At 41.2% G+C, this 24,778-nt stretch overlaps 1 protein-coding gene across 1 annotated transcript; it reads left to right on the plus strand.

Annotated features, from left to right (window-relative positions):
* Positions 1–1,934: 1,934 nt before the first annotated feature.
* Positions 1,935–23,310, plus strand: LOC135473639 (inverted formin-2-like). The gene is given in 20 exon segments (XM_064753501.1): positions 1,935–1,982; positions 6,168–6,652; positions 7,038–7,153; positions 7,856–8,015; positions 9,598–9,671; positions 10,433–10,534; positions 10,962–11,056; positions 12,070–12,434; positions 12,917–13,705; positions 15,704–15,822; positions 16,089–16,253; positions 16,660–16,917; positions 17,219–17,239; positions 17,241–17,318; positions 17,320–17,399; positions 18,324–18,444; positions 19,537–19,701; positions 20,392–20,500; positions 21,051–21,323; positions 21,654–23,310. Coding segments are annotated over 19 exon segments (4,176 nt in total). The 5' UTR covers positions 1,935–1,982; positions 6,168–6,249; the 3' UTR covers positions 22,337–23,310.
* Positions 23,311–24,778: the final 1,468 nt, after the last annotated feature.

Below are 24,778 nucleotides of genomic sequence, written 5' to 3' on the forward strand. Positions count from 1 at the left end.
GAACATCTTTTGAGTTTTGCTGTTGCCTGTACTGCTAGCTTACTCACTCTTAGTGAATAATAAATTTCGTCTTGTTTTAAATTTAGGTTATGGACATGCGGTGAGTTCGGAAATTGTACAGGTTGACAGAAAGCTCGAATGCCTCCTTGAATCTTAAATACACAATACTTTATGATAGTAAACACCTGCTGTGAATGTTGGCTACATGCTCGTTTCTTCACTTTCTGTTTCTGCTTTCTGGTATATGTCGTTATACGACAAGCCGTTTTGCGACAATCTTTCCATTGATTATTTACCCTAGGTTAAAAAAAATTTCTGGTAGAAAACCAAAATGAAATCCAATTTACTCTATTTTCCCAAATTATTGTCTTGCAGTCAATATCAGACTCGTACTTAGGCCTATACTATGCATTGTGGTAAAATGTATGTGAAGTTATAATACGATCCGCTATAAATTTAAGGTACGGGTAACACGTGCACAGATGAGACTGATCTTGTGTGAAAGATAACCAGTTGGGCTATTCAAAAATAAGAACAAACATTTAATAAGATTTGGGCTTATCCATTTTGTTTGCAAACAATCTCCTTTATACCGTCTTTGAGTCATAAGACTGGGAAGAGCTCTCTTAATTCATTACGTATATATAGGTCTGTATGCAAAAAAAGTCTCCTGAGCTATGGCTAGTACCGGTTCAAAATATTTCTTGCTACAAAATGTCAAATAAAACATCTGTCCCAGTGCAAATGTAGGCTCTATGAATCTGATGTGATAGCTGTCAGTCACGAACTGATCAGTACATAGATGTAGATCCAGTGTGAATATATCGGGCTGGTGAAAATTGACTGCTTGTTAACGAATTTACTGATATATTTTGTATGGTTTTTGACTCATATGTTATATCTGTTACTAATCCAACTATATTTTATGCCTATTTTCCTTCAGTAGTTGGAAATTTTCGGAAATGACGTCATCGATGAACTGACTGGCAAAGCTTGACCATCTTAAATAAGCGCCCACTTTCGGGCTATCCCCAAAAGAGTTGTTTTGACAGCTATCATCGCTGACATCACGATTGCAACGATTTAACTTTGGAAATGACCGCTGATGTCATAGGAAACCTACAGTTTAAAGCCATGTTTTATGGAAGCCGGATAAGGCCATCAGCGTGCCATCGCAGTATCGTTTCATCGCCCGGCGATGGCACCACACAATGGCACAAAGCCACGAGAACGATGCACCTTATCCGGCTCAAGTTCCATGATTTTTACACACGAGGAAGAAAGTTGCATGAGAAGTTTGTTCAAGTTGTACTTTATATGTTGGGGCATATGGTAAACTGCATCCTTATCAAGGAAAAAAACCCAAATGTTCCAAGTATCCTTTTAGAGTAACACTGACCCAAATTGATGCGAGAAGCCAGCGTACGTGTAGGCCTAGGCCTGCGTGTATGCTTGTCAATAACTGACGGGTTATAAATAGGCCTAGTGAAAATTTGGCGCAATATATAAATAGTGGAATACCAGAGTCTATGTGTCATGACAGGTCTAGATACGACCGAAACGGTCGCGAATCATCTAAACCTTGTTTTGTGATTTTTTTTTTGTTTTTGTGACTTTTGTAGTGCATGTATGACATATATGTGCCCGGTACACGTCTCAGGCATACGTTCATACTTAAGTTGGTTGAATTTTGAATTTTGCCTTCCATTCAAACACAAGGACGTTTCTCAGCGAATGTAAGTGCGGTGGTGTTGGCAGCCTATGACGCATGAACCTAGGGTAAAATTTGTTCGGGAAGGATGGATTTACTGCCGTAAAGTGACCTGCCGACAGCCCGCCAGGTTCAAAGGAAATCCTGCAGAGCTGTGTGTTTAGTCGATGATTCATCCCCTACTGAGACGTTAATAGTGCACAATTCCGCCATTGCGCGGTATTTACAAACTGCCACATGCCAGGCCACCGGCATTTCTGCACATATCCAGGTAAATGACCTTAAACTACTGTTTATCTCTGTCCTAAAACTGTATTTTGTGTCGTTTTTTCAAGGATCAAACGTCGAGAGCGAGATCAGCTATATTTTGCACGATAAGTTAACAGACGTAAAGGTGTCATTCGTTCCACTGTTCCATGGAGAATCGGGTGTTTGTTGACGTGGACTTATTTTCCTACTGTGTTGTCCACATCAGACGTGTGATCAGGCTAACAGAATTTACATTACATGCTTATTTGACTCTAATCCAGGCATGTTAGGTTTATTTGATAGCTCCCTGAATGAAGCTGACACCACATTTAACAGTGGGCTACTGTAGCGAGCTGGTCAGCTATTCCTGGTACCATTTAGGTTGGAATGGAAATTACACCCTATCAACCAGCATAAAATGTTAACCAATCTAATAATAGCTTATAATTAGTATTCTACTGATATACGGAGTCCGCTGCTCTCATTAGCCTGGACAACACATGCACACGATTATCACGTATCTGTATTTAGCTACCCCATCTGCAAGCTCGCTGCATGCCCAATACATCACCTGACTAATGTTTATGTCCACTGAAAGACTACCATTCAAAGTATCTTAAAGCAGCACTTATAAATATATATATATTTTTTAGATTTTTTTCAGTCCAGTAGAAGTCCGTATTATAGTCTAAGCGGCGGCCTGTGGCAGATAAAAGTTGTGGACTTATTTATACCTAATATATGTAACAAGGTACATAACTCCAATGCCTGAGACAGAAGACTCATAACTGGAAATAATACACGCGAAAATAGTCCAATCTCAATCAAACAACATTCGTTCGAAAGCTAAAACATGAAGCTTTACATTGATGTGTGAATCGGCAAACAAGCATGCTTTCACTTGGCTACACGAAGCCGGAAAGCCATATGTTTTGTGGATTTTTTGTTTAGTCGGATAAACCCGGTAACAGTTACACCATCAGACGACAGTTCTGGCTTGATTTCTCAGCGATGAAAGCCACTGGAATGATCATATTTCTGCCATCAACCAAGTGAAATGTTCTTTTAATAAAATACCTTGATTGGTTATGGTGCAATCTCTGTTTCTTACTCAGTAAACCCAAATCTGTCAGTACAGCTTGGCTCCATCACTGTAATCTGTCAGGGCGATAAAAGCTTAGCTCTGATTGGTTGTGAGCAAATCAGCGACCAGTCAGAGTGAAGCTGACAAATTACAAGTGATGGAGGCAGGCTGAACTGATTGTGCATTTATGGAGTAAAAAAAAACAGAATGCCACATAACTCCTGTAGATCATGGCCCATCAAGGTATTTCAAATTGTTTTATTGAAATAACATTTCACTTGGTCGATGGTAGAAATATGGTGGCTCCAGTGGCTTTCAATGCTGAGAAATCAAGCCAGAACTGCCACCCGACAATCTTTGCCCTGTTACCGGATTTGTTCCACTAAACAAAAGACCTACAAAGTCAAGGGTTTCCTGCTTCGAGTAGCCAAGTGAAAGCATGCTTGTTGCCAATTCACACACCAATGTATCAGCTTTCGAACGAATGTTCTTTGGTTGAGTTTGGACTAACTTGAGTTGTGCTGGTGATTTTGACCCCTATTAAATATCTACGAAATACAATAGGTTTTGTTGTACAACTAGATTCATACTCATTTCTGAAACAAAGGGAAATAAATCTAAGCACCACTGAGGCTGATCTTAGCATTTGACTCACAGAATTTTATGCCTCAGTTTTGTAGCGATGACATCTAAGATGAAAGCGGTGCTCTCCTAGTTATCGCGCACATCAGAGGAAGCAGCTCGGCTTGAACATGGCATTTCAATAATTTTACTGTATTTTATAAAAGAAAACAAAAAAATCATTCCTTCCATGCAAGAAAGACAAAGAAGCAATATTTAAATTCTTCAATTGTCATAAACATAGAGAAAAAAATCATATGACAAAATTTAATTAATTTAAACATTGTCTGGTGAGATGCGGTTTTCTCATTCCTATCAACCTTCAGGATTCCTAATGAATTTTTACTAACTCTGACGTTTGTTGTTTAGAATCTGCTGACTAATAGTAAAATGAATGACAAAATGTGCATGTATTTGTATAATTTGAACAGAGTGTCTAAGTAGGCCTAGGGTCTACTGGAGAGATGAATGCGGTTTGGGCAGAGACTGTATAGTAGTCTCTGACATAATTTGTGATATGGTCGTTGAATATTACAGAGCATGTGAATCAACTAATTTATGTCTGTGGTGATCCGTAAATGATACAGAGCTGTCCCACAACACTGTGTGAAATGGCCTCTCGGCTATGCCTAACTAGTTCATTATAAACGATCTCAAAATGATGTCTTATGTAGTAGTTCTGTGTTATCACATATCACTTCATGGAGTAAATGCTATGTCATAGCTTAGTCTGCGTAATCTGATTGGAAGGTGTTGGATTGGATAAAATTCTCAAAATGTCTGCCTTGGTTGACATTTTGTTCTACATTTTATTCAGTGAAATCTCGTAGACACGTTGACTGCCGGCTACGAGATATCTCGTGCCAAGATGTGTTATCCTATACGTCACTACGAGATATCTCGTGCCAGGATGTGTTATCCTATACGTCACTACGAGATATCTCGTGCCAAGATGCGTTATCCTATACGTCACTACGAGATATCTCGTGCCAGGATGTGTTATCCTATACGTCACTACGAGATATCTTGTGCCAGGATGTGTTATCCTATACGCCACTACGAGATATCTCGTGCCAGGATGTGTTATCCTATATGCCACTACGAGATATCTCATGCCAAGATGTGTTATCCTATACGCCACTACGAGATATCTCGTGCCAGGATGTGTTATCCTATACGTCACTACGAGATATCTCGTGCCAGGATGTGTTATCCTATATGTCACTACGAGATATCTCGTGCCAAGATGCATTATCCTATATGCCACTACGAGATATCTCTTGCCAGGATGTGTCATCCTATACGTCACTACGAGATATCTCGTGCAAGGATGTGTTAAACTATACGCCACTACGAGATATCTCATGCCAGGATGTGTTATCCTATACGCCACTATGAGATATCTCGTGCCAGGATCTGTTGTCCTATACGCCACTACGAGATATCTCGTGCCAGGATGTGTTATCCTATACGTCACTACGAGATATCTCGTGCTAGGATATGTTGTCCTATATGCCACTACAAGATAACTCTTACTAAAACACACGGCGGTGTTCTGCACCTCTGATCAGCTGGCAATGGTGATAACACAACTGGAAAACTTTTGGCAGTTTTAAACTGCCAAAAGTTCCCCAGCAGTGCAAAACATCACAGTGTGTTTTAGTATAAGTTATCTCGTAGTGGCATATAGGGTAACACATCCTGGCACGAAATATTTTGTAGCCAGCAGTCAACATGTTAAAATAAAGAAGTATGATACTTTTTATAAAGCTTGAGAATCCTGCTTTCGATAGAAATATGTTTTAGCCAGGTGCTGTCTTGGCCTTTAATGCCCAAATCCACTTAATGCGTTGCATGCATTGGTCTGTCTGCAAGCTAAGGTAATTTATGCATATTTTGCAGCTGTTGACACTGACCATTGTCCGATATTAATTTCCTCAGAAAATCTCAGGTGAACTTGAAATAAGATCTGTTTTGAGCTACTCGCCACATGACATCATGTCTACCTGATTGATCTCAATTGGTATGTCAATCACATTGAGAAACTAACATTCCAGTCAACAGGTAGAGTAAATCCGTGCTTTTTTGATGAGCGTGTTTTCACTTCCATGAAATTTTGCCATGTTTGGACTTGAAATCCCTCCCAATAATAAATTTCTTGTCACATGAAACAATTGCAATTTGCACATCCAGACAGCTTTTGATGTTTCTGGCCAGAATGGCCAGAAGGTGATGGCAGAAATAGAAACGCCAAATGGCGATCATTCTGACAATCTTGCAACAATTCAGAGCAAACATTTATAAAAATTCAAATACGCCGTTTCAAATCAATACCTGTAAATAAAATTCAATCAATGTTTTAAATTTATATACCTTTATTCGGTAAACTTGGATTGGTAAAATTGTTGATAGAATAGTTATATTTACTTGAATGACAAAAAATAGAAAAATGAATGTACTTTAAATATCTTTTTTATTTATTTATATATTTTTATGTTTCAGGTATTGTATAAAAACTTGCTCTTTGAAATCAGGAGCATTGAGACATCTTGATTCTATGTAACAGGAGGAGTTAAATATCACCATGGCAGGAGAAGACGTTAAAATAGTAATCTCCCCTGCTGAGAATATTCCCCAGGGTAAACTGGACTCTAGTGATCAGGTAAAAATGATCGTGCAGAGGAGTGGAGCTAAAGGTTGCGTATCAGTATCCCATAATCCCTCTGTCCAAGTGTATTTTGCGCTGCGGAGGAAAATCGAGCAGAGTGACGATGATTGGTTGGATGAATTTCTGCGACTGGATGGCCTGGAAAGTCTGCTGGATTCGTTGTGTCACATGACTGGGAAGGCGTTTACAAACTTCTCTGATGCTATCCTTATGTTAGACTGTGTCTGTTGTATTCGATCAGTGCTAAATAGACAGATCGGCCTGGAGTTTGTCCTACAGCAGGAAGGGGAGGGAAGCCTTACTAGAAAGTTGATAACAGGTACACTGGCTAGCAAACTAATTTAAAAAAAAAAAACACCCAGCTTAAATGATGTGCCATGATGTGAATTGTCACTGCAGTTTTGGAATCCAGAAAATGTCTCTTTTTTTTGTAGATTTTTTATACAAATATTTACAATTTAAATATTCCTTCAGTTGTCTTTGTTTGAAAATGTGAAGAAATTTGTGTTGTGCTCAATTATAATTTGTGTTGTTTAGCAGAATCAAAGGCTTCCGTGTTGACGGTGTTACCAAACTGTTTGGAAGAGATATTTCTTGTGCTCAATCAGTACCAATTCAGAGATAATGTGACTCTGTTTTGCACTTTGTGTACATTTACTAACTTTGTCTTAATTCCATCATGTTTGTTTTTTTTTTGTATTTAGCACTGGATTCTGGAAACACTCTACCCAAGAAGCAGGTGTTTGAGATGCTGGCTGTGATCTGTGTGTATGGCAACAGAGGTTATCGTGTTGTACAGGATGCCCTGCGACATTTCAAAGTATGACGGCAAATGTCACCCACTGTCATTAATCACATGTTCTTGCCGTGATATGGCTGCAAGTTTACAGAAATGACATTAAGCCTTAATCATTTGTTGATTCATCCATTCTGGTATTCAGGTTATGACTGAACTGGTACAGGATATTCATTATTAAGTAGAGGAATATTTCAGAGAAATAGTAGGCAGCGGTCTGGGGTCACATACATGTAAGTCCCGTCGCCACTTGGCACTCTCTGCAGGGCGAACTCTCAGCCGTTTTTGGCCATAAACATTTTTTAAATATTAGCAATAATCCAAATGAAAATAATACCTATCCATCTTGGAGAAACAATAAAAAATAGAGTAGGTGACGGTTTTATCATCTGCAGCCACCGAAAATCGCGGCCTGCCTGTTAGTAATGAACACCCTGGTTAAAGGCTGATTTATCTGTTAGGATGTTCATCTCGCCACAGCTGATGGGTCTCTGACCAATCACCTTAAAGGTTCAAACACAGCTCCCCTGTTTTGGCTGAAGCTTTATGTCAGGAGGTTTGTCAGGTATATGTACCGGGAGAAGAGCGATGGTGGTCTACCTCCTGCACTCCGGGCTTACCAATCACATAAATAAATCTATACACTTCCTGGGTAGGAAATTGTGATCAGTCTGTAATGACCGTGGCCTGATATCAAACATTAGTGTCTTTTTCCTGTCTTTTCAGAAAGTGACAAACCAATCCCATGTCTTCAGTGCAATTGTGAATGAGCTGAAAGATGCAGACACCATTCCATACAAGACAGCCATCCTTACCCTGATCAACTGTGTCATCATGGGTACCTCAGATCTGGTGGACAGGTGTCGTGTCAGGACAGAGTTTGAAGGTAAGGCTAGACCCTGATCACCTGTGTCAGCATGGGTACCTCAGATCTGGTGGACAGGTGTCGTGTCAGGACAGAGTTTGAAGGTAAGGCTAGACCCTGATCACCTGTGTCATCATGGGTACCTCAGATCTGGTGGACAGGTGTCGTGTCAGGACAGAATTTGAAGGTAAGGCTAGACCCTGATCAACTGTGTCATCATGGGTACCTCAGATCTGGTGCACAGGTGTCGTGTCAGGACAGAGTTTGAAGGTAAGGCTAGACCCTGATCACCTGTGTCAGCATGGGTACCTCAGATCTGGTGGACAAGTGTTGTGTCAGGACAGAGTTTGAAGGTAAGGCTGGACCCTGATCACCTGGGTCATCATCAGCACCTCAAATCTGGTGGACAGATGTCATATCAGGACAGAGTTTGAAGGTTTGACCCTGATCACCTGTGTCATCATGGGTACCTCAGATCTGGTGGAGAGATGTCATGTCAGAACAGAGTTTGAAAGAAAGGCTTCACCTCAATCAGCTGTGTCATCATGGACACCTGAAATCTGGTGGACAGGTGCTGTATAGGGACAGAGTTTGAACGTAAGACTTGACCCTAATAAATTGTTTCAACATGGGCACCTCAGATTTGGTGGACAGGTGTCATGTCAGGACAGAATTTGAAGGTAAGGTTTCACCTCAATCAGCTGTGTTATTATGTACACCTGAAACCTGGTGGACAGGTGCTGAATCAGGACAGAGTTTGAAAGTCAGGCTTGACCCTGATCAATTGTTTTAACATGGGCACCTCAGATTTGGTGGACAGGTGTCAAGTTAGGACAGTTTGAAGGTAAGGCTTGACTCTGATCACCTGTGTCATAATGGGTATCTCAGATTTGTTGGACAGGTGTCATATTAAGACAGAGTTTCCTCAGTCCTAAGGTCTCCAGCTGCTGGACATGCTGAACCTCTTGTCTGTGTTACATGTACTGTTACAAACTCTCCAGTCATGTAACTGTTTTGTCCTCAGTCCTAAGGTCTCCAGCTGCTGGACATGCTGAACCTCTTGTCTGTGTTACATGTACTGTTACAAACTCTCCAGTCATGTAACTGTTTTGTCCTCAGTCCTAAGGTCTCCAGCTGCTGGACATGCTGAACCTCTTGTCTGTGTTACATGTATTGTTACAAACTCTCCAGTCATGTAACTGTTTTGTCCTCAGTCCTCAGGTCTCCAGCTGCTGGACATGCTGAACCTCTTGTCTGTGTTACATGTACTGTTACAAACTCTCCAGTCATGTAACTGTTTTGTCCTCAATCCTCAGGTCTCCAGCAGCTGGACATGCTGAACCTCTTGTCTGTGTTACATGTACCTGTAACAAACTCTCCAGTCATGTGAATGTTTTGTCCTCAATCCTCAGGTCTCCAGCTGCTGGACGTGCTGAACCTCTTGTCTGTGTTACATGTACCTGTAACAAACTCTCCAGTCATGTGAATGTTTTGTCCTCAATCCTCAGGTCTCCAGCTGCTGGACGTGTGAACCTCTTGTCTATGTTACATGTACCTGTAACAAACTCTCCAGTCATGTGACTGTTTTGTCTTCAACCCTCAGGTCTCCAGCTGTTGGACGTGCTGAACTTCTTGAGGAAGGAAGATTCTGATGAGGACCTGTCTATACAGCTGGAGGTAACATACTACTGTATCTATGCATTCACTCAGTGATTCATCTTGCTACCCTAACAGCTACTAGGGGGCGGCACGATTGTGACAGCTATCCCTAGGATAATGAGGTCTTATGTTTAAATCCAGCTCTCCAGAACCTGTCTTGGCATTAGTTCGGTTTGTCATGTGACAAGTGAGGCAGGTGGCACGTTATACCTACATCCATTGTATACCATCATGTGATGAAATACTCTTCAGCATAGTTAAATAAACAAATGAATTAAATCACTGCACGATTTTGCTGTTCAGAGGTTCCTTGATGTTAATAAGCAGTCTGTGACACTTGTAAGGCCTTTGGCACAGTCTTCAAATGCATTCATTGAAAACCACTTTTCTTTCACCAATGTGGTGTGCATACCTATATGTAACAAACATGGGGAAGTTTGTCAGAAACTTGCCAAAGACTGGTGGCTTTCTCCTCATTTCATTCGCCCATAAAACTGACTGCCATATACAGCGCATAAATGCAAGAATATTGTGTTAAATATCAAGCTGTCAACCAATGCCATTAATGATAAATGTATTTAGTTTGGGCAGTGTAAATTTGTCCATGTCTCCACATATTAAATCTTATGCCTCGCAGGTTAAGATCAGTTGTACACTGTTCCAGCACGTTTAAGTCAACTGACGTTTAGCTGTCAGAGCTGAGTATAAGAGCATTAAACTGTGCGATCAAACAGGTGTATTACTGGAACTTGATACAGAAGTTTTGTCTCTGTTGTCAGAAATTCCACGTGCACAAACACCGTGATGAGGAGGAGCTAGAGAGACGCACTAGGGTGAACATGACAGATCCACACCAGCTGGTCAAGGAGGTCATGAAGAAGGTGAGAGAAAGAGAGCAATAGGGCTTAGATAAACATACAGGTAATGACAATCCACTGTCTTCAGTACTGTGTGCAAATTGATTAAACTAAAGGACATGTCAGTGTCTCAGGGGATAAACTGTTTAGGTCACTAAACACTGCTGAAAAAAACTGAGATAGGTGTGAGGATATTTCTACTCAGACTCCATTTTCTTTCAGGAAAACCTGTATAACACAATTACAGTTTCACTTGCACGTACTGTAATCAGTATCCAGTGGCCATTTCCTGTCCCACGTTAATCAGTTTTGTAATCAGTGTGCTGTAACAAAAGTACAACACAGTCACAGATGTAGTTTTCATGTTTATGACGACATGTGAGAAATAAGACAACTGATTACACAGGCTTCTGACTTCATTAATTCACCAGTTGAGATGTTTTACTTGTAGATCTTTGCCACCCCAAAGGAAGCCTGTCTGGTCCAAATTCTACAGGATCTTCTGTTTTTGTCATCCTCATCGTCATCTGAAGATAGCGAGGAAAGGTGAGGATCTAGTGTGAAATCGTAGGCCTGTCTTTTGAAGCTGGCATAATGCTGCATGAAGCACATTTTCCAGGGTCACGTGTAAGTGTATGGTGGCTAGCTGTAAGGCGGTTTAGATAGAATTGAAGTGCCTACCCTCAACACTTTTTTTTTTTCTTGCCACTCCCTCCAGGTGGTAACCACAATATTTTCAGTAAATTTTGGATTAAGCTTTCTCATAAGATAAATTGAGTTTGAAAGTCACTCCATCAATGGGTCGGTCAACACCGATCAGTCTCTTGGACTGGAATGTATTTGACGCCAAATCTTTATTTATTTATATATTTGATTGGTGTTTTACACTGTACTCAAGAATATTTCACTCATATGACGGCGGCTAGCATTATAGTGAGAGGAAACCAGGGAGAGCCCAGGGGGAAACCTAGAAACGAAATCTTTGTAATGTGGGCTATTAGCTAAATGGGTGACCCAAGTGCAAAGTGTCTCGAAACCCTCGGAGCCAGTCAGACAAGCAAAACATTATTACAAAAGTGGTAGCATGCGCTGGGTTTTCCACATGGATGGGACACATTCAGCGTATGCTTTATTCTCCATAGGTAACACAAAACGCTCAGTAGAGGGTTTAATACAATGATAATCTAAGCATTTATTTATTTATTTGATTGGTGTTTTACACTGTACTCAAGAATATTTCACTTTCACGAGAAGGAAACGAAGAGCCAGTGAGAACCCATGACCATCCGCAGGTTGCGAGCAGACTTGCCCACGTACGGCTGGAGAGGAAGCCAGCATTGGTGAGCGGCTCCTGGGTCATTGGGCCACGCTGGCACGCTAACCACCTTTGCCAGAGGGGCTGCTATAATCAAATGACAATACATTTCATCTACACTGCAGTTAGGCACATTCCTGTAAACTCTTTATACTCTTGTCCGTGCATACAAATTTAGTTATGAAGATTTGTGAAAAGAAAAAAAGGCATGAAGAATTCATCACCTCTGTATTCTCGTTTTCAGTGATGCCGTCTGGAACACCCTGAAAAAGACTGTCCACCATTTGGCCACTGACAAGCACAGGAGCAACTTCACAGTGGATCCTCGGCATGGGGAGATAATTCAGTCTGGCAACTCTCCTTCCCATACATGCAGTTGTCAACAGGACAAAACACTGTCTTTCAGAGAAGAGTCCAATAAATTATTAGCGAGTCAGGTGGTGACTAGAGCAAGAAAACTGTTTGAGCGGTCGTCTGAGCCCGAGGAGATGGTTGGGGTAGTCATCAAGAATAGGGGGCGTATTAACCGTTACCAGTCATCAGTCCGTCCCCCGTACACACGCGTTAAGACACTCAGATGGGTCCCCTTGTTCCAGGAAGATATGGAAGGTAGTTGTTTGCCCAGGGATATAAACTTTTGTTGTCTTAAATCAATTTTGCTATTCTCAACATTCCTTGAAAATTAGGCCCGATTTTGATCGTGCAGTGTAATTTTAACATTTAGACAGAAGTCAATTCAAATCCAGCTCTTGCTGGTTAGACTGTGGCATTAAGTCAGGAGGTTTATCAGTTACTTGGCAAAGGGTGGTGGCCCTCTGGGCATCTTGTTTTTGTCTTCAGTGTGATATTAAACAGAACCATAATTTAGAAAAATAAGTACATAATAACTGTTATACTGGTATATGACATGTATTCTTTATTCACCTTTTTTTTTTTAATTATTTGCCTGAATTTCAGAAGATGTATGGATGCTGTCTTTTTAAGTTTTACACCTTCTGAGAATTTTACTATTAAAATGTTGACTCTTTCATGTGCAGTTAAACTGCCTGCTGCTGTTGTAGCATGTAAACTTGCGTGATAATATTATGGAGTTGTTGATGTCTGTTTATTGTCTGTGTTCATGTTCTCCCTGCCCCTGAACCCTCTTACCTCCCTGCCCCTGAACCCTCTAACCTCCCTGCCCCTGAACCCTCTAACCTCCCTGCCCCTGAACCCTCTAACCTCCCTGCCCCTGAACCCTCTAAACTCCCCACCCATGAACCCTCTAACCTCCCTGCCCCTGAACCCTCTAACATCCCTGCCCGTGAACCCTCTAACCTCCCTGCCCCTGAACCCTCTAACATCCCTGCCTCTAACCTCCCTGCCCCTGAACCCTCTAACCTCCCTGCCCCTGAACACTCTAACCACCCCGCCCATGAACCCTCTAACCTCCCTGCCCCTGAACCCTCTAACCTCCCCGCCCATGAACCCTCTAATCCCCCCGCCCTTGAACCCTCTAACCTCCCCGCCCTTGAACCCTCTAACCTCCCCGCCCTTGAACCCTCTAACCTCCTCGCCCCTGAACCCTCTTACCTCCCTGCCCCTGAACCCTCTAACCTCCCTGCCCCTGAACCCTCTAACCTCCCCGCCCATGAACCCTCTAACCTCCCTGCCCCTGAACCCTCTAACCTCCCTGCCCATGAACCCTCTAACCTCCCTGCCCCTGAACCCTCTAAACTCCCCGCCCATGAACCCTCTAACCTCCCTGCCCCTGAACCCTCTAACATCCCTGCCCGTGAACCCTCTAACCTCCCTGCCCCTGAACCCTCTAACCTCCCTGCCTCTAAACTCCCCGCCCATGAACCCTCTAACCTCCCTGCCCCTGAACCCTCTAACCTCCCGCCCATGAACCCTCTAACCTCCCTGCCCATGAACCCTCTAATCCCCCCGCCCTTGAACCCTCTAACCTCCCCGCCCTTGAACCCTCTAACCTCCTCGCCCCTGAACCCTCTAACCTCCCTGCCCCTGAACCCTCTAACCTCCCTACAGCAGCATCTGACGCCTGATGCAACCACTCCATTCATCTTCATCTTGCTGCAGTGTCTGATGCCTGATGTACATGTATGTGTTTAACCACTCCATTCATCTTCATCTTGCTGCAGCATCTGATGCCTGATGTACATGTATGTGTTTAACCACTCCATCCATCTTCATCTTGCTGCAGCATCTGATGCCTGATGTACATGTATGTGTTTAACCACTCCATTCATCTTCATCTTGCTGCAGCGTCTGATGCCTGATGTACATGTATGTGTTTAACCACTCCATTCATCTTCATCTTGCTGCAGCGTCTGATGCCTGATGTACATGTATGTGTTTAACCACTCCATTCATCTTCATCTTGCTGCAACATCTGATGCCTGATGTACATGTCTGTCTTTAACCACTCCATTCATCTTCATCTTGCTGCAACATCTGATGCCTGATGTACATGTATGTGTTTAACCACTCCATTCATCTTCATCTTGCTGCAGCGTCTGATGCCTGATGTACATGTATGTGTTTAACCCACTCCATTCATCTTCATCTTGCTGCAGCATCTGATGCGTGATGTACATGTATGTGTTTAACCACTCCATTCATCTTCATCTTGCTGCAACATCTGATGCCTGATGTACATGTCTGTCTTTAACCACTCCATTCATCTTCATCTTGCTGCAACATCTGATGCCTGATGTACATGTCTGTGTTTAACCACTCCATTCATCTTCATCTTGCTGCAACATCTGATGCCTGATGTACATGTATGTGTTTAACCACTCCATTCATCTTCATCTTGCTGCAACATCTGATGCCTGATGTACATGTATGTGTTTAACCACTCCATTCATCTTCATCTTGCTGCAGCATCTGATGCCTGATGTACATGTATGTGTTTAACCACTCCATTCATCTTCATCTTGCTGCAGCATCTGATGCCTGATGTACATGTATGTGTTTAACCACTCCATTCATCTTCATCTTGCTGCAGCGTCTGATGCCTGGTCTACATGTATGTGTTTAACCACTCCATTCATCTTCATCTTGCTGCAGCTTCTGATGCCTGATGTACATGTATGTGTTTAACCACTCCATTCATCTTCATCTTGCTGCAGCATCTGATGCCTGATGTACATGTATGTGTTTAACCACTCCATTCATCTTCATCTTGCTGCAGCTTCTGATGCCTGATGTACATGTATGTGTTTAACCACTCCATTCATCTTCATCTTGCTGCAGCATCTGATGCCTGATGTACATGTATGTGTTTAACCACTCCATCCATCTTCATCTTGCTGCAGCATCTGATGCCTGATGTACATGTATGTGTTTAACCACTCCATTCATCTTCATCTTGCTGCAGCGTCTGATGCCTGATGTACATGTATGTGTTTAACCACTCCATTCATCTTCATCTTGCTGCAGCGTCTGATGCCTGATGTACATGTATGTGTTCAACCACTCCATTCATCTTCATCTTGCTGCAGCGTCTGATGCCTGATGTACATGTATGTGTTTAACCACTCCATTCATCTTCATCTTGCTGCAGCGTCTGATGCCTGATGTACATGTATGTGTTTAACCACTCCATTCATCTTCATCTTGCTGCAGCTTCTGATGCCTGATGTACTTGTATGTGTTTAACCACTCCATTCATCTTCATCTTGCTGCAGCATCTGATGCCTGATGTACATGTATGTGTTTAACCACTCCATTTATCTTCATCTTGCTGCAGCATCTGATGCCTGATGTACATGTCTGTCTTTAACCACTCCATTCATCTTCATCTTGCTGCAGCGTCTGATGCGTGATGTACATGTATGTGTTTAACCGCTTCTTTCATCTTCATCTTGCTGCAGCGTCTGATGCCTGCACTCTATGGGACAGGGAAGAGGCTCGCTCTGGTCTTGCCCCCGATGTTTGTGACCTGGAGACCATGTTTGCTGAGACAGGGAGCAGTTTCAGGGACTTTGAGGAGGTACAAATTCTTCCATGTGTACATCGTAACACTTGGGTTATATGATGAACTTAGACATATAATGGCAGGCTTGACTTGCACTTAAGAGATACATGAAGAGGAAGTCTAAAACAAAAAATATAGTTCTGCCAAAAAAAAAAATTAGTTTTTTTTTTCTCCCCAGTTTTAAGGCATTTTTTATATCTTTGTATTAACCCTATGTTTTACGCATATTTTTCGTCAGTTGTTGAAGATTTTCTGACTTAACATCCATTGTCTTTCCTCAGATCCAGCTGCTAGAACCATCGACACGCCTCCAGCTGAATCTGTTCCTGGAGCGCCTGGACACTGGGGTAGATGACCTGGTGCGCAGTCTGGAGAGAGAGGATCCCCTTCCCATCAACCTCACAGGGCTGAAGTGTCTGGCTCAAGTCCTACCATGTAGCAACGAGGTAAAGCTTGCTCTCATGAGGTACCATACTCACCTGAAGTAATTCAGATCTAAGTGGTGTCTACTGTTTATTCCTTCCTTTGTAGTGTCAACTTGTGGGCTATAAACATGCAGTGTAGTATGAGAAATGAATGTTCGAGCTTTGGACGTGATATACCATAGTGATAGTGTTTTGGTGTTGCTTATTCCAGCCACAAATACAGCATGTGAGTCATTAGTGTCCCTGTGCTATAACTGACTGTCCTGTATGTTGTCATGTACAAGATATTTAAGTGAGCCAGCATCATAAATGGAGAGTTGTACTTCATTGTTGTATAACCAAATGACCTGTGTTAAATGGTAAGTTAGACCTGAAGGAAGTGAACTTGTTCCTGGGATTATACATGTCGTTTGACTTCGCTTGTTAGGTTTCTGCCGTGAGAAAATACACTGGTAATCAACAGAGCCTGGGAATGGCGGAACAGTTCCTCCTCTACCTCTCTAACGTCAGCCATTACAGAGTTCTGCTGGAGGGTCACCTGACCAGGGCTGAATTTACCTCCAGTCTCAATAAACTGAAGAGCTCCCTTAAAGCCCAGACTGAAGCCTGTCAGGAAATTTTGGAGAACGTTTCACTGGCAAAATTCTTACACCTGATTCTTGACGTGGGCAATTTTCTTAATCATGTAGGTATCTAGATAATATTACAGATATGTAATAATTTCTAATATTATCCCTAACTAAATGATCAGGATGCTTTCTTTTTACTTGTTTCTGTACCTTCTCTCAGATATTCTTTTATGCACACACATCCTTTGTTTTGGTACCCATTGGATTTTATATTGTTAGTTAACATAGGTAACATTTAGTTATTGACTTCTGTATATTATGCCAGAAATGAAGTGTAAAGCTGTGACTCAAAGTCCAGTGATATTTTAGATCGGGTCTTAAATGTTGCTTGACCACAAATGATTGTTTTTCTTTCAGGATAAATTCAACGGAAATGCCCTGTGGGTTTAAACTGGAGACATTGGCTCGTCTGAATCATGTGCGGTCAAACGTACCAAACAAAACTCTGCTACACTTTAATCGTGAAGATGAGTGAGGATAGAGATGACACCATCCTACAATTCCTTAATGACCTTTCTCACCTGGAGAAAGCTTCCAGGTAAGAACAACAGGGAATTTTCAAGGTTCTGTTGGCCTTGATGGCAATAAATGCTGATGATGGTCTCTCATGGCTTCCAGCAGGGAAAACTGCTTGCCAGAGGAACTCGGCAAGAGGGCGGTGGTGTGTACATAATGTTTCTGTCTTCCATTCCTCTCTTACCGGATCAGTTGGTAGAGCGTCCGCTTCATGGGTGGCAGATCCAAGGTCAAACCTGTTTCGGGTCACGCCTAAGATCTGAAAAGGGGAAGTTGTACCTTCCTGGCTTGGCTTTCAGCATTAACGGGTTGACCAGTATCAATATAATGGTTCGGGTGGGGCTGCTTACTTGCCTACAATAAGTCGTATCAGTGAAGGCAGCACTAGATGAAAGAGAGTTAGAAATCTGTCCTGCAACAATTAGGCACATTACATGCTCTCTAAGGACTCCTTCGTCATATAACTGAAAAGTTGTTAAGCATAATGTTAAACCCTAAGCACTCGCTCACTCCATTCCTCTCAGCTGTATAGGATCATTATTGCTGTGGGCACTTACACTTGTCAGTCTTGGGTATGGTGAGAAGCCATACTCTTTTCAGATGCTAATTTGCTCCACATATTAACCTGACTGCAACTGCAGAATACAAGTATATGAACTGTGTCGCCAAACCAAAATGTTTGTCTTACATGACCTACATGTAACTAGGGATTCATACACGTTGATTTTATGAAGTGATATTCGGTTCGTAAAATTAAGTTAAAAACTCAATTTTGGTCTCGGAACTGAATATTTTCAGTAAAAAAAATAACAACAAAAATAACTATACTATAATAAATAAAGTGGTTAGTAAAGTTTTTTTTAACTCAATTTTTGAGTTTTGGTTTGTAAAAGTTGGACTTGTATGAATGCCTGGTAAGGCCCACTTGATGTTCTGATTGATGAAGGATGTCTCTGGAGGACATGAAGACGGAGGTTAACGAGATGAACACCCGACTGAGGAAGCTGGTCCAGAATCTGGCGAAGGCCTCCACCCATGTCAGGAACGTGTTTGAGTTCTTCCTGGAGGTGAGACAGTGTTCAAACCTGGTATCTTGTCCAGGTTAAGGAGCATCCCCATGTGTACTGTAATTTTCTTTACTTTTCACGGCTTGTCCTGAGAAAGAAAACAAATGGTGTGAGCCTCATTCGTCTTAGCATCTGAAGTCTGAGTCGGCTAATGCAGTGTTATAACCTGGGGGCTTTTGTGGCCAAGGGGCTTAGCTTACCAGCGATGACCCAGGAGCCTCCCCTCAATGCAGTCGCTGTGATTTCAACTCCAGCCCAGTTTCCCCTCAGCTCTACACATTTTCCTCCCACAGTAATGTGGGGCCTTCGTGGCTCAGTTGGTTAACACGCTACATGCGGCGTAATGAGTAATGAGTTGTATAAGTAAAATAGTTTTGAGTACGGTGTAAAACACGAATCAGGTAAATAGATAAATAAATATAATGCTGGCCATGTATAAAGTGAAATGCTCTAAACAACCTAAAATTTCACCCCAAAAAGTGCATTTTTAGAGGCAAATATATTTCACAAAGTATAATTTTTGGTGCTGAAACTTACAATTTTTCCAGTAGAGTGTTAACCCATGTTCCAAGCAAACCTCAAAACAAATTTCTAAAATCAGTAGAACTGTCAGAATCAGGAAAAAAGGGCGAGTTAGTCATGGACGAAATTTATGGGCTTTAAGGTTATTCTTCATTACAGCATAAAACACCAATCAAATAAAATAAAATGTTTTATACTGTTCCTGCTGATCAACATAGGAACCATGTGTACAGTAACACCTGATGCATACATCCATATTTTTCATCGTATTTCCAGGTACAAAATGAAATAGTGTAGCGTCTGAAAAAGAGGCTTTTGTTATTATGCAAAACCAGATATATTATAACATGATATTTGTCTTCATACAGTAACTGTACCAATCATTTTCTGAGCTGGGATATGCATGTAAGTCGGTTAACGAGTCGGGTTTGAGCGTATTAAAGTTTGCATATTAAGTCTCCATTGTGAGTTTTGCATATTTAATGTTATATAAATTCTTGTTATGTTTTAGTGTGGAAGATAAATTTTTGTTGGAAATGCCTGGAGCTGTTCTGTGTTGTGTTTTTGTAGGATGTGCGCCAGGACTTTGCTAACTTTCAGTCTGACATCAACAGCCTGCGTCAGCTGTCACACAAGGTGGCAGTGTATTTCTGCGAGGATGAGCTGGACTTCTCCCTCCAGGACTGCTTCGTCTGTCTGCTCCACTTCTGTAAGCAGGTCAAGAAGTGCAAAGAGGTCAGTTATAGACAGACCAGCAGTAAATTGCACTTGTCACCAGCTGATTAAGATGTATATTGTGTTTTTAATTCCTGTGATACTCTACTACACTTACGCAGTGAGACCCCGGGCATAAAGAATCCTATTCTCACCAGGTCCCTGGTGAACTCTCTTCCTCTTTTGTAGTCAATTGCTTCTAGTCTAGGTATACAAGATACAACACTTTACATAGATTGGCCACCAAAGGCCGTTCCTCAACCAATGAAAGTCATTGCTCAACCATCAAAGCTCATTGCTCTGTCATCATTTAGACATCAAAGACCATCGCCTCAGCCACCAAAGGCTATCCCCTCTCCCATCAGAAGGCCATCATAGGTGATTGCAGGCTATCCCTCATCCATCAAAATATTAAAACCATCTTTCAGCCACAAAAGGCTGTCCTTCAGCCATCAAAATCCATCAATCAGGCATCAAAAGACTTCACTCTGCCATCAAAAGCAATTGCTTACCCATCAAAGGCTGTCACAGTCTTCAAAGGCCTTCACTCATTCATCGTAAGCATTCCCTCATCCATCATATGTATTAAACATCTTCCGTCAGCCATTAAAAGCGATCATTAAACCATCATTGGCTATCAAAGACTGTCGCTTACTATTTCTCATCCATCATGCATACGCCATCACAAGCCTAGTTTGCTTTGTGTTTCAGGAGAACATGCTGTTTGGGCGTCAGCAGAGACTAGCCGTGGGAAGAATGAGTCAACTGAAGACGCACGTCAACAAGAGGAGGGTGTCCCTGGAGTTTGGCAGAGAGGCAGGTCAGTTATATCACAGGGCTGTGTTAGTTATAACTCATGGCTCAGGTCAGTTACAACAGTTATAACACAGTACCAGGTCAGTTATAACTCATGGCTCAGGTCAGTTACAACAGTTATAACACAGTGCCAGGTCAGTTATAACACAGGGTCAGGTCAGTTACAGCAGTTACAAGACAGTGCCAGGTCAGTTATAACACAGGGTCATGTCAGTTGCAACAGTTAGAATACATGGGCCAGGTCAGATATAATACAGGACCAGATCATTTGTAACACAGGGCTAGTAAGTAGTACACAGAGAAAGGGCATTTATAACACAGTGCCAGGTCAGTTGTAACAATGAATGTGAAATCATTGTCGTCATGATGCCATTTAAGTGATGTCAGTATGGCCAATGTGAAACATAAATTCAAAAGGGTATCAGTTATGTTATGCAAACTCAGGACCCAAAGATCAGTGCTTTTCATGTGGATTATAAAAATACAATTGACCATAATATGATCACAGTTTTATGTTATCTGATTTCCATGTTCATATCTCACCTGCTTTGTAGTGGCCAGCTCTTCATTTGTGGAGGATAAAGGACAGGTGTTGGAGAACTTGCTGACAGAAATTCACCGTGGTAACTATTGCCCTTTGACCCCACCTGACCTCACGACCCCTGACAGGGAGAACATGACCTTTGACCTTGACTTGGATTGTCTCAGCCCTATTCACCAGGTGGGCAGTCCCTTCAAGCTGGGTGAGACCTTACCCCCTATAGCCAGTGTGGAGACGCTTAATGACTTCACCCTAGTCAATCAGGACAACCAGCAGGATGTCACAGGTGAGCAATTACATCAATAATTGATACTTAGTTGTTTTGTGGGTGTTATTTTTGGAGGAGTTTTTTTTTTTTTGTAACCTGAGAGTTTATGGTCTGATGATTTATTTTAAATGTTGCCTTGGTTGTAATATTACTGAGCTGTAAGTATTTTATTTTTTAGTTATTTGATTCATGTTTTATATATGTGGTGTAGTACTTTTCTCAGTTTCCATCAGTAAATTCACCTGGCATCTTGTATAAACTGGAATATGCTTGAGTAAGCTATAAAACATCTGTGAAACAATTGAGGGTGGTAATTTTTGTACAGCTCAGACTTATTTTCCTTGACAGTGTACGATGTTCTGGGGGAGTACCAACAGCCTGTTGACTGTGCCCTGCAGAGGTCCATCCCTCTAGACCCTCAGCACTACAGCCGTCCCACAACGCTAAACCTCAAGCCAACCAGGCCTGATATAGTGATGACCCACCCAGAACCACCACCCCCTCCCATACCAGCCTTCCCCCCACCCACTAAGCTGGAGAGCGTTAGGCCTGTCAAAACCCACCATCGCAGCCGCAGCGATCTGCTTGAGGTGTCGACTGTCGCTGAGAAATGGGTCATGTACGAGAAGGGGAGACTGGCTACTGCCTCTGGTGATCAAGCGCCTGCTAAGTCGAAGGGAGACAACTCCCGCCACAGCGCCATCTACTCCATGGATCTGGAGGATAAAGGAGCCCTGAAGGATGAGGATGATATCTACCTTCCTCCTGGGCCAGTTGTGGTTCTACCAGGCCAAGAACCCTTCAAGAGAACCAAGGCCAGGTCCTCACTCAGAAACTTCATCAACAAGATCTCTGGTGGGAAGAACAAGAACGGAAGCGGAAAAGACAAAGGCAAGAAGAAAGACGACGGCAGAAAGGTGACGGTCGGAGAGTACATGAAGTCAGACAAGGAAAATACTGTAGTCTCTGCCAAAATGTCTGGATCACAGCGCCCAAAGAAGGACAACATTCTAAGGATGAGGAATAAGTAGGTTGTAAGTTTGAAAAGGACTAAATCACATTACTAAATGTCCTTGTTCTTTGCAGGTATAATCTGGTTTTGTCATCCCTTTGTTCTGGTCACAGCGTCTCTGGTGGCAGTTTAATACCCTTCTGAGGTAAACCCTTATTGCAGTAACAGCAGTATTACTGGACAGCCTTCAGGTGATTGGTGGTGCCTGCCAGAATGGAAGCAGGACCCTTGTGAACCTAGTAGTGAAGTGTAGTCTTATTTGATACCAGTATATATCACCTGTCAATATACAAATTTTGGTAAATGGTCTTTGAAGTACTTTTCATAGTTTCATGAAACAACATCTTTGAAGAACTTGTGAAAGCCTTGTAAAGTCATAAATGTGTATTTTGTCATGATTTTTTATCTTCTAAATTTTTTTTGGTGGAAAGTATACAAAAGGTATAATATAATCATTTTCCGTTGTTGTTGTACTGATAGCAAAGGAGAATTTTCCCTATAAACCACATCGGGATAGATCTAAAAAAAGAAGAACCTTTTATTCTGAGGAAGACAATTGTAAAAAAAGTTATCAGGAGTGTTTCTGGGTATGTTTTAGAGCAGCCCTTTTAGCTACGACTCAGAAACTCAATATAAGTTTTTTCTTATCTCATTTTTCACATGGCCTATATTTGGGGCCTGAGCACAAAACAACAAATAACATTCTACTAATCTGTGCTTGTCTGTTTTAGCTGAGGTAAATTTATGTACTTATGTTTACATGTTACCAGACGACTAAAAGATCGAAACATTAGGGTGATATCATGATGCCTGATTGACATCAGGTTGCACTTGTGAAACCAAAAAATGTGACAAACTAATATGTGTTCATCAGTCAGTGAATATTAGTTTATTTTATGATCATTGAGTTTATGTGACATAAAATATGTTCATCAATCAGTAAATATTACAGTTTATTTTGTGATCATGGAGTTTATGAGACATAAAATGTGTTCATCAATCAGTGAATATCACATTGTATTTTCTGATCATGGAGTTTATGAGACATAAAATGTGTTCATCAGTCAGTGAATATCACATTGTATTTTTGATCATGGAGTTTGAGACATAAAATGTGTTCATCAATCAGTGAAATCACATTGTATTTTGTGATCATGGAGTTTATGAGACATAAAATGTGTTCATCAATCCGTGAATATCACATTGTATTTTGGATCATGGAGTTTATGAGACATAAAATGTGTTCATCAGTCAGTGAGTATCACATTGTATTTTGGATCATGGAGTTTATGAGACATAAAATGTGTTCATCAATCAGTGAATGAGTTTGTGACATAAAACCAGTGAATATTACTGTTTATTTTATGATCATGGAGTTTATGAGACATAAAATGTGTTCATCAATCAGTGAATATCACATTGTATTTTTGATCATGGAGTTTATGAGACATAAAATGTGTTCATCAATCAGTGAATGAGTTTGTGACATAAAATCAGTGAATATTACTGTTTATTTTATGATCATGAAGTTTATGAGACATAACATGTGTTCATCAATCAGTGAATATCACATTGTATTTTTGATCATGGCGTTTATGAGACATAAAATGTGTTCATCAATCAGTGAATGAGTTTGTGACATAAAACCAGTGAATATTACTGTTTATTTTATGATCATGGAGTTTATGTGACATAAAATGTGTTCATCAGTCAGTGAGTATCGCATTGTATTTTTGATCATGGAGTTTGAGACATAAAATGTGTTCATCAATCAGTGAATGAGTTTGTGACATAAAACCAGTGAATATTACTGTTTATTTTATGATCATGGAGTTTATGAGACATAAAATGTGTTCATCAATCAGTGAATATCACATTGTATTTTGGATCATGGAGTTTATGAGACAAAATGTGTTCATCAGTCAGTGAGTATCACATTGTATTTTTGATCATGGAGTTTGAGACATAAAATGTGTTCATCAATCAGTGAATGAGTTTGTGACATAAAACCAGTGAATATTACTGTTTATTTTATGATCATGGAGTTTATGAGACATAAAATGTGTTCATCAATCAGTGAATATCACATTGTATTTTGGATCATGGAGTTTATGAGACATAACATGTGTTCATCAGTCAGTGAGTATCACATTGTATTTTTGATCATGGAGTTTATGAGACATAAAATGTGTTCATCAATCAGTGAATGAGTTTGTGACATAAAACCAGTGAATATTACTGTTTATTTTATGATCATGGAGTTTATGTGACATAAAATGTGTTCATCAATCAGTGAATATCACATTGTATTTTGTGATCATGAACTTTATCGGGGATTCTCTCCCAATCATAAGACACATGTAAATTTGCCTCTACCTGATGATGTTACCTGCTAGAACCCAGCTCCTCTGCTCACTTGGAAGTTTGGCACATACATGTACTTGGCAAGGTGTGAATGTTT

Source organism: Liolophura sinensis, chromosome 8, assembly GCF_032854445.1.
Source record: "Liolophura sinensis isolate JHLJ2023 chromosome 8, CUHK_Ljap_v2, whole genome shotgun sequence".
In the NCBI taxonomy this organism is placed as follows: Eukaryota; Metazoa; Mollusca; class Polyplacophora; order Chitonida; family Chitonidae; genus Liolophura; species Liolophura sinensis.